Source organism: Pristis pectinata, chromosome 1 (assembly GCF_009764475.1).
Source record: "Pristis pectinata isolate sPriPec2 chromosome 1, sPriPec2.1.pri, whole genome shotgun sequence".
Taxonomy (NCBI): Eukaryota; Metazoa; Chordata; class Chondrichthyes; order Rhinopristiformes; family Pristidae; genus Pristis; species Pristis pectinata.
This window is the reverse complement of record NC_067405.1, coordinates 81,231,595-81,245,182: the sequence shown is the minus strand read 5'-3', so window position 1 is coordinate 81,245,182 and position 13,588 is coordinate 81,231,595. Positions and strand designations below refer to the sequence as shown.

General features: G+C 44.0%; 1 protein-coding gene across 10 annotated transcripts in view; it reads left to right on the top strand.

Moving 5' to 3' along the window:
• The window catches only part of trpm2 (transient receptor potential cation channel, subfamily M, member 2), a 247,332-nt gene that overhangs the window by 139,161 nt on the left and 94,583 nt on the right, over positions 1-13,588 (top strand). For all 10 annotated transcript variants that reach the window (XR_007958558.1, XR_007958583.1, XR_007958595.1 and 7 more), the window contains one exon: positions 1,718-1,847. Coding sequence is in view for 6 of the 10 variants with exons in the window: in XM_052043091.1 (XP_051899051.1) it covers positions 1,718-1,847 (130 nt within the window). In the remaining 4 variants the exon portion in view is untranslated. The remainder of the gene's footprint in view (positions 1-1,717; positions 1,848-13,588) is intronic.

Sequence of the window (13,588 nt, the reverse complement as noted above, 5' to 3'; positions counted from 1 at the left end):
GCCCCAGCACAGATCCCTGAGGCACACCACTAGTCACAGGCCTCCAGTCTGAGAAACAATCATCCACTACCACTCTCTGTCTTCTCCCACACAGCCAATTTCGAATCAGTTTACAACCTTTCCATGGATACCTAGTGTCTGAACCTTATGAACTAACCTCCCATGTGGGACCTTGTCAAAGGCCTTACTAAAGTCCATGTAGATAACATCCACACTTCATCTACTTTCTTGGTAACCTCCTCGAAAAACTCTACAAGATTCGTTAAACACGATCTACCACGCACAAAGCCATGCTGACTATCCTTCATCAGCCCTTGGCTGTCCAAATACTTGTATACCTGATCTCTCAGAACACCTTCCAGAGCTCACTGGCCTGTAATCACCTGGTTTACTTTTAGAGCCTTTTTTAAACAACGGAACAACATGAGCTACCCTCCAGTTTTCCGGCACCGCACCCGTGGCTAAGGACATTTTAAATATTTCTGCCAGGGCCCCTGCAATTTCTACACTAGTTTCTCTCAAGGTCTGAGGAAATATCATGTCAGGCCCGTGGGATTTATCTACCATTATTCGCTGTAAGGCAGCAAGCGCCTCCTCCTCTTTAATCTCTATATGTTCCATGACACCTTGTTTCCCTTTTAGCCCATCAAGTACCACTTCTTCAATGTTGCTCAACCAAAATCTCAGCTGCAGCTTCTTTTGTTGAAGAGATCCCCTGCCCCCTCCCACCTCCTGGTTCCATCCACCCGCTACACACAAAGTTTACACACTGGCTCGTCCTTCCCCTCTCCCCCATCTGGTTCTGGTTCCACCGGCCCTTCATTCTCCCCTAATGGTCCCCGTTCTCACCTCCTTTACTCATCAGATTCCAGCACTTTGTGTTCCTGCTTATCTCCCTCCAGCAACTATCTCCAATCTTACAATCTTAACATGTAAGATCTAGAGGGGCATGACAGGGTAGATGTTGAGATGTTTCAACAGGTGGGAGAATCTCGAAAGTAGTTACACCTGGTTTAATTTGGCATCATGTTTGGTGCAGACATCATGAGCTGTAGGGTCTGTTCTATGTTCTATGATCAAAGTGACGACATTCAACGCTACTGAACATAGAACATAGAACAGTACAGCACTGGACAGGCCATTCATACATGATCTTTATCTCTCCATGCCCTGCATATTCATGTGTCTTTCTAACAGCCTCTTAAATGCCACTACCTTATCTGCTTTCACCACCACCCCGTGGCCTGTTCCTGGCACCCACTACTCTGTATAAAGAAAGACTTGCCCCGTACATCCCCTTTAACCTTTCCCCCTCTCACCTTAAATGCATATCCTCTAGTCTTTGACATTTCTACCCTGGGATAAAGATTCTGACTGTCTACCCTATCTGTACCTCTCAGAATTTTATAATCTTCTGTCAGGTCTCCCCTCAGCCTCTGACACTCTCGAGAAAACAACCCAAGTTTGTCCAACCTCTTTTTATAGCACCTGTCCTCTAATCCAGGCAGCATCCTGGTGAACCTCTTTTGCACCCTCTCCACATCCTCCATTTCCTTCCTGTAATGGGGCAACTAGAACTGCACACAATATTCCAAGTGCGGCCTAACCAAAATTTTGTACAACTGCAAAATGCCTTCCTTACTCGCACAATCAATGCCCCGACCAATGAAGGCAGGCAAGCATCCAGTCACCTGACAACTTTTGTTTTGTATTATAGGGGATGGACAGTATTGCTGCCTCACTGGTTGCCTGTAAGATCCTGAAGAAGATATCCTCGGATGAGAATGACACAGACCTGTATGAGGAGATGGAGGAGCTGGCCCAGGAATATGAGGATCAAGCCGTTGGTACATTAGGCTCTCAGTGGTGTTTGATTTCAAGGATATTGTGCTTTTACTGCAGCCCTGAGGCTGTCCCAGTCTGGATCTGTTGTCAGAATACACAGCACATACAGTCATAGACACAGCACTTCTCTTGGGAAGACCAGAGTCTCTGGGAGACAGAACAAGGAACATAGGACAGTACAGCACAGGAATAGGTCCTTTGGCCCATGATGTTGTGCCACATTAATTAAACTGGTTATTAAATACCTAACTAAATAATCCCTTCTGTCTGCACAATGTCCATATCCCTCCATTCTCTACACATCCATGTGCCTATCTAAAAGCCTCTGAAATGCCCCTATCATATCTGCCTCCACCACCACCCCAGGCAGCGCACTCCAGGCACCCACCGCCCTCTGTGTAAAACAAAACTTGCCCGCACATCTCATTTCAACTCACCCCATCTCACCTAAAATGCAGCCCTCTAGTATTAGACATTTCAACCTGGGAAAAAGATGTGGGCTCTCTACTCTATCTGTGCCCCTCATAATCTTATAAACTTCTATCAGGTCTCCCCTCGGCCTCCGCTACCCCAGAGAAAACAACCCAAGTTTGTCCAACCTCTCCTTATAACATATGCCTTCTCATCCAGGTAGCATTTTGCTGCACATTCTCCAAAGTCTCCACATCCTCCCTATAATGGGGTGACCAGAATTGAATGCAGTACTCCATATTGCTGGTTCAGGGTGTGCTGAGGTGGGGCAACGGAACAAGAGGAGGTGAGTGCTTGCACCAGGCTCACCCTGTCAGCAGCTGTGTAATCTTCACATTCTCCATCAACGATTTGGATGAGAGTGTAGGTGGCATGGTTAGTAATTCTGTGGATGACACCAAAATTGGTGGTATGGTGGACAGTGAAGAAGGTTGTCTGATGTTGCAACAGGATCCAGATCAACTGGGGAAGTGGGCCAAGGAGTGGCAGAGGGACTTTAACTCAGGCATGTGTGAAGTGATGCATTTTGGGAAGTTAAATCACAGCAGGACATACACAGTGAATGGCTGGGCCCTGGGAAGAGTTGTAGAATAGAGAGATGTAAGGGTACAGGTACATAGTTCCCTGAGAGTGCTAATGTGGGTAGACAGAGTGGTGAAGAGGGCATGCTTCCTTTCATTGGATGGGGCACAGAATATAGATGAGTTGGCTGCCACACTTGCCTTCATCAGTTGAGGCACTGAGAACAGGAGTTGGGACATCATGTTACAGTTGGACAAAACATTGATGAGACCACACTTGGACTATTGTTTGCAGTTCTGGTCACCCAGCTATAGAAAGGATGTTGTTAAACTCAAGAAGGTGCAGAAAATATTCACAAGGACATTGCTGGCACTGGAGGTCTTGAGTTATAAAGAGAGATTGGATAGGAGGGGACCACTTTCCTTGGAGAGAAGGAGGCTGAGGGGTGACCTAATTGAGGTTTATAAAATCATGAAGGGCATAAGTAAGGTGAGTGGTCACAGACTCACCCTCAGGGTATGAGAATCTAAAACTAGAGGGTATAGGTTTAATGTGAGAAGGGGGAAGATTTAAAGGAGATCTAAGGGGCAAGATTTTCACACAGACAATGGTTGGTAGGTGAAACAAGCTGCCCAGAGGAGGTGGTTGAGGCCAGGGCAATCACATTTAAAAGGTACTTGGACAAGTACATGGATAGGAAAGGAGAAACACATTGGTTATTGGGGATTCTATAGTTTGGGGAACAGATAAGAGATTCTGCGAACCCGACAACAATACCCAGATGGTGTGTTGCCTCCCTGGTGCCAGGGTACGGGATATCTCGGACCGGGTCCAGAATATTCTGAGGGGAGAGGGTGATCAGCCAGAAGTCTTGGTACATGTAGGTACCAGTGACATAGGTAGGAAAAGAGAAGGAAGATTACAAGGAGTTAGGAAGAAGGTTGAGTAGCAGGACCTCAAGGGTTGTAATCTCAGGATTACTACCTGTGCCACGTGCTAATGAAAGTAAGAATAACAGGATCGTGGCTAAGTAACTGGTGCAGGGGCAGGGCTTCAAATTCTTGGATCTTTTTTGGGAGAGGCATAACCTATTCTCAAAGGATGGTTACACCTGAACTCCAAGGGGTGCAATATCCTGGCAGGAATGTTTAATATAGCTGTTGGGGAGGGTTTAAACTAATTTGGCAGGGGGAAGGAAACCAGAATGTTAGGATAGAGAAAGAGGTATATAGGAACAAGTCCAAGACAGTGTGCAGTGAAGATGGTAAGAAGGACAGGCAGGTGAAAAGACAGGATGATTTGCTGAACAATAGAGATACAGTGAAATCGGTAGCAGATACTGCTCTAAATGTACTATATTTAAATGCACGTAGCATTAGGAATAAAGGGGGTGACCTAGTGGCACAGCTACAGATTAAAAAATATGACATTGTGGCAATCACTGAGTAATGGCTTAATGACGGATGTGATTGGGAACTGAATGTCCAGGGGTACACAGTGTATAGGAAAGGTAGGCAGGTAGGCAGAGGGGGTAGTGTGGCCCTAATGGTTAGTAATGATATAAAATCAATAGAGAGAAGGGACATAGGGTCAGAAGAACTGGAATCCTTATGGGTGGAGCTAAGAAATGGCAAGGGTAAAAGGACAATAATAGCAGTTATATATAGGCCCCCTAACAGCAGCCGGGATGTGGACTATAAGTTACAGCTAGAAATAGAAAAAGCGTGTCAGAGAGACAATGTCAAGATAATTATGGGGGATTTTAGCATGAAGGTGGATTGGGAAAGCAAGGAAGGCAGTGGATCTCAGGAGAGCAAGTTTGTGGAGTGTCTAAGGGATGGCTTTTTGGAGCAACTTGTTGATGAGCCCACCAGAGAATTGGCTGTTTTGGATTGGGTGCTGTCTAATGAACCTGAGGTGATTAGGGAACTAAAGGTAAAGGAACCACTAGGAACCAGTGATCACAATATGGTTGAGTTCAGTTTCAAATTTGAAAAGGAGAAGCTGATATCAGATGTGTCAATATTTCAGTGGAACAAAGGAAATTACAGTGGCATGAGAGAGGAACTGGCCCAAATTGATTGGAAGAGTAAGCTAGTTGGAGGGACGGCAGAGCAGAAATGGATGGAATTTCTACAAGAAATAAGGGAAATGCAGGATAGATATATTCCAAGAAAAAAGAAGATTACGAATGGAAAAATGGCACAGTTGTGGATAATGAGAGAGGTGAAGGCTAAAATAAAAGCAAAAGGGAGGGCATACAAGGAAGCAAAAATTAGTGGGAAAACAGAAGACTGGGAAACTTTTAAAAACTTACAGAAAGAAACGAAGAAGGTCATTAGGAAAGAAAAGATGAATTATGAAAGTAAGTTGGCAGATAAAATGATACTAAGAGTTTTTTTAAATATATGAAGAGTAAAAGAGAGACATGGGTTGATATAGGACCAATTGAAAATGGTGCGAGAGAGATTATAAGGGATAACAGAGAGATGGCAGAGGAACTAAATGAGTATTTTGCATTGGTCTTCACTGTGGAGGACCTGACAGTCAGGGGTCTCAGGGGATAGAATTGAGTTCAGTCAAGATCACTAGGCAGAAGGTGCTAGGGAAGCTAAATGGACTAAAAAACAGATAAGTCTCCCGGACCAGATGAGATGCATCCCTGGGTTCTGAAGGAGGTGGCTTTAGAGATTGTGGAGGCATTGGTGATAATTTTCCAGGAATCCATAGACTCCGGCATGGTTCCAGAGGACTGGAGGGTCGCTAATGTAGTTCCGCTGTATAAGAAAGGTGGGAGGCAGCATAAAGGAAATTACAGACCTATTAGTCTGACATAGGTGGTGGGAAAGTTATTTGAATCGATCCTCAGTGATGAGGTTATGGAACACCTAGAGGTGCAAGGCAAGATAGGTCCAAGCCAGCATGGTTTTGTGAAGGGAAGATCCTGCTTGACCAACCTATTTTGAGGAAATCTTAGGGTGGATAAGGGAGAGGCGGTAGATGTTGTGTATTTAGACTTTCAAAAGGCCTTCGACAAGGTGCCACACAAGAGACTGATTAATAAGATGAGAGCTCGTGGAATTACAGGTAGAATATTAGAATGGGTGGAGCATTGGCTGGTAGGCAGAAAGCAAAGGGTGGGAATAAAAGGATCCTGTTCTGATTGGCTACCGGTTACTAGTGGTGTTCCGCAGGGGTCGGTGTTGGGGCCGCTTCTTTTTACTTTGTACATTAATGATTTGGATGATGGACTAAATGGTTTTGTGGAAAAGTTTGCAGACGACACCAAGATAGGTGGAGGAGTAGGGAGTACTGAAGAAACAGGAAGGTTGCAGAGAGACCTAGATAGTTTGGGAGAATGGGCAAAGAAATGGCAGATGAGATTCAATGTTGAGAAATGTGCCGTTGTACACTTTGGAAAAGGAAATAAACAGGCAGATTATTATCTAGATGGGGAGAAAATTCAAAGTACAGAAGTACAAAGGGACTTGGGGGTACTTGTGCAGGATACCCTAAAGGTTAACCACCAGGTCAGATTGGCGGTAAAGAAAGCGAATGCTATGTTGGCATTCGTTTCGAGAGGTATAGTGTATAAAAGTAGGGAAGTGTTGATGAGGCTCTATGAAGCACTGATGAGGCCTCATTTGGAATACTGTGTGCAGTTTTGGGCCCCATATCTTAGGAAGGATGTACTGATATTGGAGAGGGTTCAGAGGAGATTTACAAGGATGATTCCCAGAATGAAAGGGCATGAGCGTTTGTCAGCTCTTGGACTGTACTCACTGGAGTACAGAAGAATGAGAGGGGAACACATAGAAACATTTAGAATGTTGAAAGGACTGGACAGAGTAGATGTGGTTAAGCTGTTACCCTTGGTGGGTGAGTCCAGGACTAGAGGGCACAATCTTAGAATTAGAGGGTACTGGTTTAAAACAGAAATGAGGAGAAATTTCTTTAGCCAGAGGGTTGTGAAATTATGGAATTCTTTGCCACATACAGCTGTGGAGGCCCAATCATTGGGGGCGTTTAAGGAGGAGATAGATAGGTATCAAGGGATATAGGGATAAGGCCGGAATTTGGAGCTAGATAGGAATAGTTTTTAGTTTAGCTCATGGAGCAGACTGGATGGGCCGAATGGCCTACTTCTGCTCCTTTGTCTTGTGATCTGGTGTTCAGAGGCATACGGGGCAATGGGACAAGCATTGATGGGAACCTTGGTCGGCATGGATGAATTGGACTGAAGGACTTGGTTCCATACTGTATAACTCTTATGACTTTATTTGTCTTCATGAATCTTCTTTTCACATACTTGTGGAAGCTTTTACAGTTCACTTTTTATATTTCTTGTCACTTTACTCCCATACTTCTCTTAATCAACTTCTAATACACTAAAAAATGTATGAAATCACTTTAGTACCTTCGACAACACAGAACATAGAACAGCACAGCACAGGAACAGGCCTTTCGGCCCACCATGTTGTGCTGAACTAACTAAACAAGTAATTAAATGCCCAACTAACCTAATCCCTTCTCCCTACATGTCCATATCCCTCCATTCTCTGTACATCCATGTGCCTAACTAAGAGCCTCTTAATGCTTCCATTGTGTTTGCCTCCGCCACCACCCCTGGCAGCACATTCCAGGCACCCACCACCCTCTGTGTAAAATTCTTGCCCCACACATCTCCTTTGAACTTACTCCATCTCACCTTAATGCATGCTCTGTAGTATTAGACATTTTGACCCTGGAAAAAAGATACCGGCTGTTTACTCTGTCTATGCCTCTCATAATCTTATCAACTTCTATCAGGTCTCCCCTCAGCCTCCACCGCTCCAGAGAAAACAATTCAAGTTTGTCTAACCTCTCCTCATAGCAGATGCCCTCTAATCCAGGCAGCATCCTGGTAAACCTCTTCTGCACCCTCTCCAAAGCCTCCACATCCTTCCTGTAATGGGACGACCAAAACTGAATGTAGTACTCTAGATGCAGCCAAACTACAGTTTTATAAAGCTGCAACATAATTTCCCGACTCTTGAACTCAATGCCTCGACTAATAAAGCAGACATTCTTTACCACCCTAACGCCTGGGCAGCTACTTTCATGGAGTTATGGACTTGGACCCCAAGATCTCTCTGTACATCTACCATTAGCTGTGTGCTGTCTTGCCAGTAGCTGTGTGCTGTCTCTTTACATTTCATCTCCCAAAGTGGAACATCTCACATTAAGCCAGATTAAACTTCATCGGCCGTTTCTCTGACCATATCTGCAACTGCTCTGTATCCTGCTGTATCCTTTGGCAATCCTCTATGCTGTCCACAACACCACTAATCCTTGTATCGTCTGCCAATTTATTAACCCACCAATCCACATTTTCATCCAGGTCATTTATGTATATCACATGAAAAGCTGAGGTCCCTGTATATTACCACTGGACATGGGTTTGTGTCAAAGGAATCCAAAGGTGCACGTGAAAGAAAATATGTTATTGAGAAATAGGAGGGGCAGGAACTAACGGAATTATCGTACTGAGAGGCAGCATTAACCAATGGGCTATTTTCACCATCTGCTACACTCCCAACATATCAAAATTGGCAGATACTAACATTTCTCCATGTATTCTAACATCTGATTTATTTGTATATCAAAAGCGCAGTGATCCCAGCTCGGTCTACCCACCTCCAGTCAATAAAAGAACAACAAACTTAGAACGGTACAGCACAGGAACAGGCTCTTCATTCCACGATGTTGTGCCAACCAAATTAAACTAGTAATTAAACACCTAACAAAACTAATCCCTTTCATCTGCATAATGTCCATATCCCTCCATTCTCTGCACATTCTAAGAGCCTCTTAAATGCCTCCATTGTACTTGCCTCCACCACCACCCCAGGCAGTGCATTCCAGGCACCCAGCACTCTATGTGTAAAAAAAAATTTGCCCCGCATATCTCCTTTGAACTTACTCCCTCTTATCTTAAGTGCATACCCTCTAGTATTAGATATTCCGACCCTGGGAGAAAGTTACCGGCTGTCTGTTCTATCTACACCTCTCATAGTCTTATAAGCTTCTTTCAGGTCTCCCCGCATCCTCCACCACTCTGGAGAAAACAACCCAAGCCTGTTCCTTTAATCAAGGCAGCAAACTGGTAAAGATCTTCTACACCCTTTCCAAAGCCTCAACATCCTTCTTATAAAACTGTAAACTTGCATCTCCCTCTCCAGCCAGTCTACAAACTCATGAACATAGAACACATAGAACATAGAACACTACAGCACAGAAAACAGGCCATTCAACCCTTCTAGTCTGTGCTGAAACGTTATTCAGCTAGTCCCACTTACCTGCACCCAGTCCATAACCGTCCAGACCTTTCCCGTCCATGTATCTATCCAATTTATTCTTAAAGCTTAAGAGTGAGCCCACATTTACTTCATCAGATGGCAGCCCATTCCGCACTCGCACCACTCTCTGAGTGAAGAAGTTCCCCTTAATGTTCCCCCAAACCTTTCCCCTTTCACCCTAAAGCCATGTCCTCTTGTACTTATCTCTCCTAATCTAGGTGGAAAGAGCCTACTCGCATTAACTTTGTCTATGCCCCTCATAATTTTGTAAACCTCTATCAAATCTCCCCTCATTCTTCTATGCTCCAAGGAATAAAGTCCTAACCTGTTCAATCTTTCCCTGTAATTCAACTCCTTGAAGACCCGGCAACATTCTAGTAAATCTCCTCTGCACTCTTTCAATCTTACTGATATCCTTCCTATAGTTAGGTGACCGGAACTGCGCAGAATACTCCAAATTTGACCTCACCAGTGTCTTATACAACCTCACCATAACATCCCAACTCCTATACTCAATACTTCAATTTATGAATGCCAGGATGCCAAAAGCCTTCTTTACAACCCTGTCTACCTGTGATGCCACTTTCAGGGAATTATGTATCTGAACTCTCAGATCCCTTTGTTCCTCCGCACTCCTCAGTGCCCTACCGTTTACTGTGTATGTTCTACCTTGATTTGTCCTTCGAAAATGCAACACCTCACACTTGTCTGCATTAAATTCCATCTGCCATTTTCTGGCCCATTCTTCCAGTTGGTTCAGATCCCTCTGCAAGCTTTGAAATCCTTCCTCGCTGTCCACTACGCCTCCAATCCTGGTGTCATCAGCAAACTTGCTGATCCAATTTACCACATTATCATCTAGATCATTGATATAGACAACAAACAACAATGGCCCCAGCACCATTGTTACTCATGTCGTCTTTCTGCCTTCCTGATTTCCTTTATTAGTATTTTCTTACATTTTCTATTGAAGCCTCCAGTCTGAGAAACAATCATCCACTACCACTCTCTGTCTTCTCCCACACGGCCAATTTCAAATCCAGTTTACAACCTCTCCATGGAAACCCAGTGACTGAACCTTATGAACTAACCTCCCATGTGGGACCTTGTCAAAGGCCTTACTAAAGTACATGTAGACAACATCCACACTTCATCTACTCTCTTGGGAACCTCCTCGGAAAACTCTACAAGATTCGTTAAACACGATCTACCACGCACAAAGCCATACTGACTATCCTTGATCAGCCCTTGGCTGTCCAAATACTTGTATACCCGATCTCTCAGAACACCTTCCAGTAATTTACCCACTACTGATGTCAGGCTCACTAGCCTGTAGTTACCTGGTTTACTTTTAGAGCCTTTTTTAAACAACAGAACAACGTGAGCTACCCTCCAGTCCTCCAGCACCGCACCCGTGGCTAAGGACATTTTAAATATTTCTGCCAGGGCCCCTGCAATTTCTACACTAGTTTCTCCCAAGGTCCGAGGAAATATCATGTCAGGCCCGTGGGATTTATCTACCTTTATTCGCTGTAAAGCAGCAAGCACCTCCTCCTCTTTAATCTCTATATGTTCCATGACCTAGTGCTTGTTTCCCTTCCTTCCATATCCTCTATGCCCGTTTTCTGAGTAAATACTGATGCAAAAATTCTGTTTAAGATCTCCCCCATCTCCTGAGGCTCCACACATAGTCGTCCACTCTGATCTTCTAGGGGACCAATTTTGTCCCTTACTATCCTTTTACTCTTCATATACTTGTAGAAACCCTTTGGGTTTACCTTTACATTATCTGCCAAAGCAGCCTCATGTCGTCTTTTTGCCTTTCTGATTTCCTTTTTTAGTATTTTCTTACATTTTCTATACTCTTCAAGTACCTCACTTGTTCCTAGTTGCCTATACCTGCTATACACCTCTCTCTTTTTCTTAACCAGAGCACCAATATCTTTTGAAAACCAAGGTTCCCTATGCTTGTTAACTTTGCCTTCAATCCTGGCAGGAACATGCAAACTCTGCACTCTCAAAATTTCGCCTTTGAAGGCCTTCCACTTACTGAACACATCCTTGCCAGAAAACAACTTATCCCAATCCACTCTTCCTAGATCCTTTCTCATTTCTACAAAATTGGCCTTTCTCCAATTTAGAACCTCAACTCAAGGACCAGACCTATCCTTGTCCATAATTAACTTGAAACTAATGACATTATGGTCACTGGACCCAAAATGCTCACCTACGCATACTTCTGTCACCTGACCTGTCTGGTTCCCTAATAAGAGATCAAGTATTGCATTCCCTCTTGTTGGTATCTCTATATATTGATTTAGAAAACTTTCCTGAACACATTTGCCAAATTCTAAGCCATCCAGCCCTTTCACAGTGTGGGAGTCCCAGTCAATATGTGGAAAGTTAATATCTCCTACTATTACAACTTTCTGTTTCTTACATCGGTCTGCTATCTCACGACAGATTTGTTCCTCCAACTCTCTCTGACTATTGGGCAGTCTATAATACAACCCTATTAGTGTGGCCACACCTTTCCTGTTCCTCAGTTCCACCCATATGGCCTCTGTAGACGAGCCCTCCGGGCCATCCTGTCTACGCACAGCTGTGATATTTTCCCTGACTAGTAATGTCACTCCTCCCCCTTTCATCCCTTCCCCTCTATCACGTCTGAAACAACGGAATCCCGGAACATTAAGCTGCCAGTCCTGCCGTCCTGTAACCAGGTCTCACTAATGTGGATAACGAGAGAGGTGAAGGCTAAAATAAAAGCAAAAGGGAGGGCATACAAGGAAGCAAAAATTAGTGGGAAAACAGAAGACTGGGAAACTTTTAAAAACCTGCAGAAAGAAACTAAGAAGGTCATTAGGAAAGAAAAGATGAATTATGAAAGGAAGTTGGCGGATAACATTCGAAAGGATACTAAGAGTTTTTTTAAATATGTAAGGAGTAAAAGACAGACACGGGTTGATATTGGACCAATCAATAATGGTGTGGGAGAGATTATAATGGATGATAAAGAAATGGCAGAAGAACTAAATGAGTATTTTGCATCAGTCTTTACTGTGGAGGACATCAGCAATATATCAGTTAGTCAGGGGTCTCATGGAATGGAACTGAGTTCTGTTAAAATTACTAGAGCGAAGGTGCTAGGAAAACTAAATGGGCTAAAGACTGATAAGTCTCCCTGGACTGGATGAGGTGGATCCCCGGGTTCTGAAGGAGGTGGCTTTAGAGATTATGGAGGCATTGGTGATAATTTTCCAGGAATCCATAGACTCCAGCATGGTTCCGGAAGACTGGAGGGTCGCAAATGTAGTTCCGCTATATAAGAAAGGTGGGAGGCAGTATAAAGAAAATTACAGACCTATTAGTCTGACGTCAGTGGTGGGAAAGTTATTGGAATCGATCCTCAAGGATGGGGTTATGAAATACCTAGAGGTGCAAGGCAAGATAGGTCCTAGCCAACATGGTTTTGTGAAGGGTAGATCCTGCCTGACCAACCTATTGGAGTTTTTTGAAGAAATCACAGGTAGGGTGGATAAGGGAGAGGTGATAGATGTTGTGTATTTAGACTTTCAAAAGGCCTTCGATAAGGTGCCGCATAAGAGACTGATTAATAAGATGAGAGGTCATGGAATTACAGGTAGGATAACAGAATGGGTAGAGCATTGGCTGGTTGGCAGGAAGCAAAGGGTGGGAATAAAAGGATCTTGTTCTGGTTGGCTACTGGTTACTGGTGGTGTTCCGCAGGGGTCAGTGTTGGGGCTGTTTCTTTTTACTTTGTACATTAACGATTTGGATGATGGACTAAATGGTTTTGTGGAAAAGTTTGCGGATGACCCCAAGATAGGTGGAGGAGTAGAGAGTATTGAGGAGACAGGAAGGTTGCAGAGAGACCTAGATAGTTTAGGAGAATGGGCAAGGAAATGGCAGATGAGATTCAATGTTGAGAAATGTGCAGTTATACACTTCGAAAACAGAAATAAATGGGCAGATTATTATCTAGAAGGAGAGAAAATTCAAAGTACAGAAGTATAAAGGGACTTGGGGGTACTCGTGCAGGATACCTTAAAGGTTAACCACCAGGTCGGATCAGCGGTAAAGAAAGCGAAGCTATGTTGGCATTCATTTCTAGAGGTATAGTGTATAAAAGTAAGGAAGTGTTGATGAGGCTCTACGGGGCACTGGTGAGGCCTCATTTGGAATACTGTGTGCAGTTTTGGGCCCCATATCTTAGGAAAGATGTGCTGATGTTGGAGAGGGTTCAGAGATTTACGAGGATGATTCCCGGAATGAAAGGGCTTCCGTCTGATGAGCGTTTCTTGGCTGTTGGACTGTACTCACTGGAGTACAGAAGAATGAGAGGGGACCTCATACAGACATTTAAAATGTTGAAAGGACTGGACAGAGTA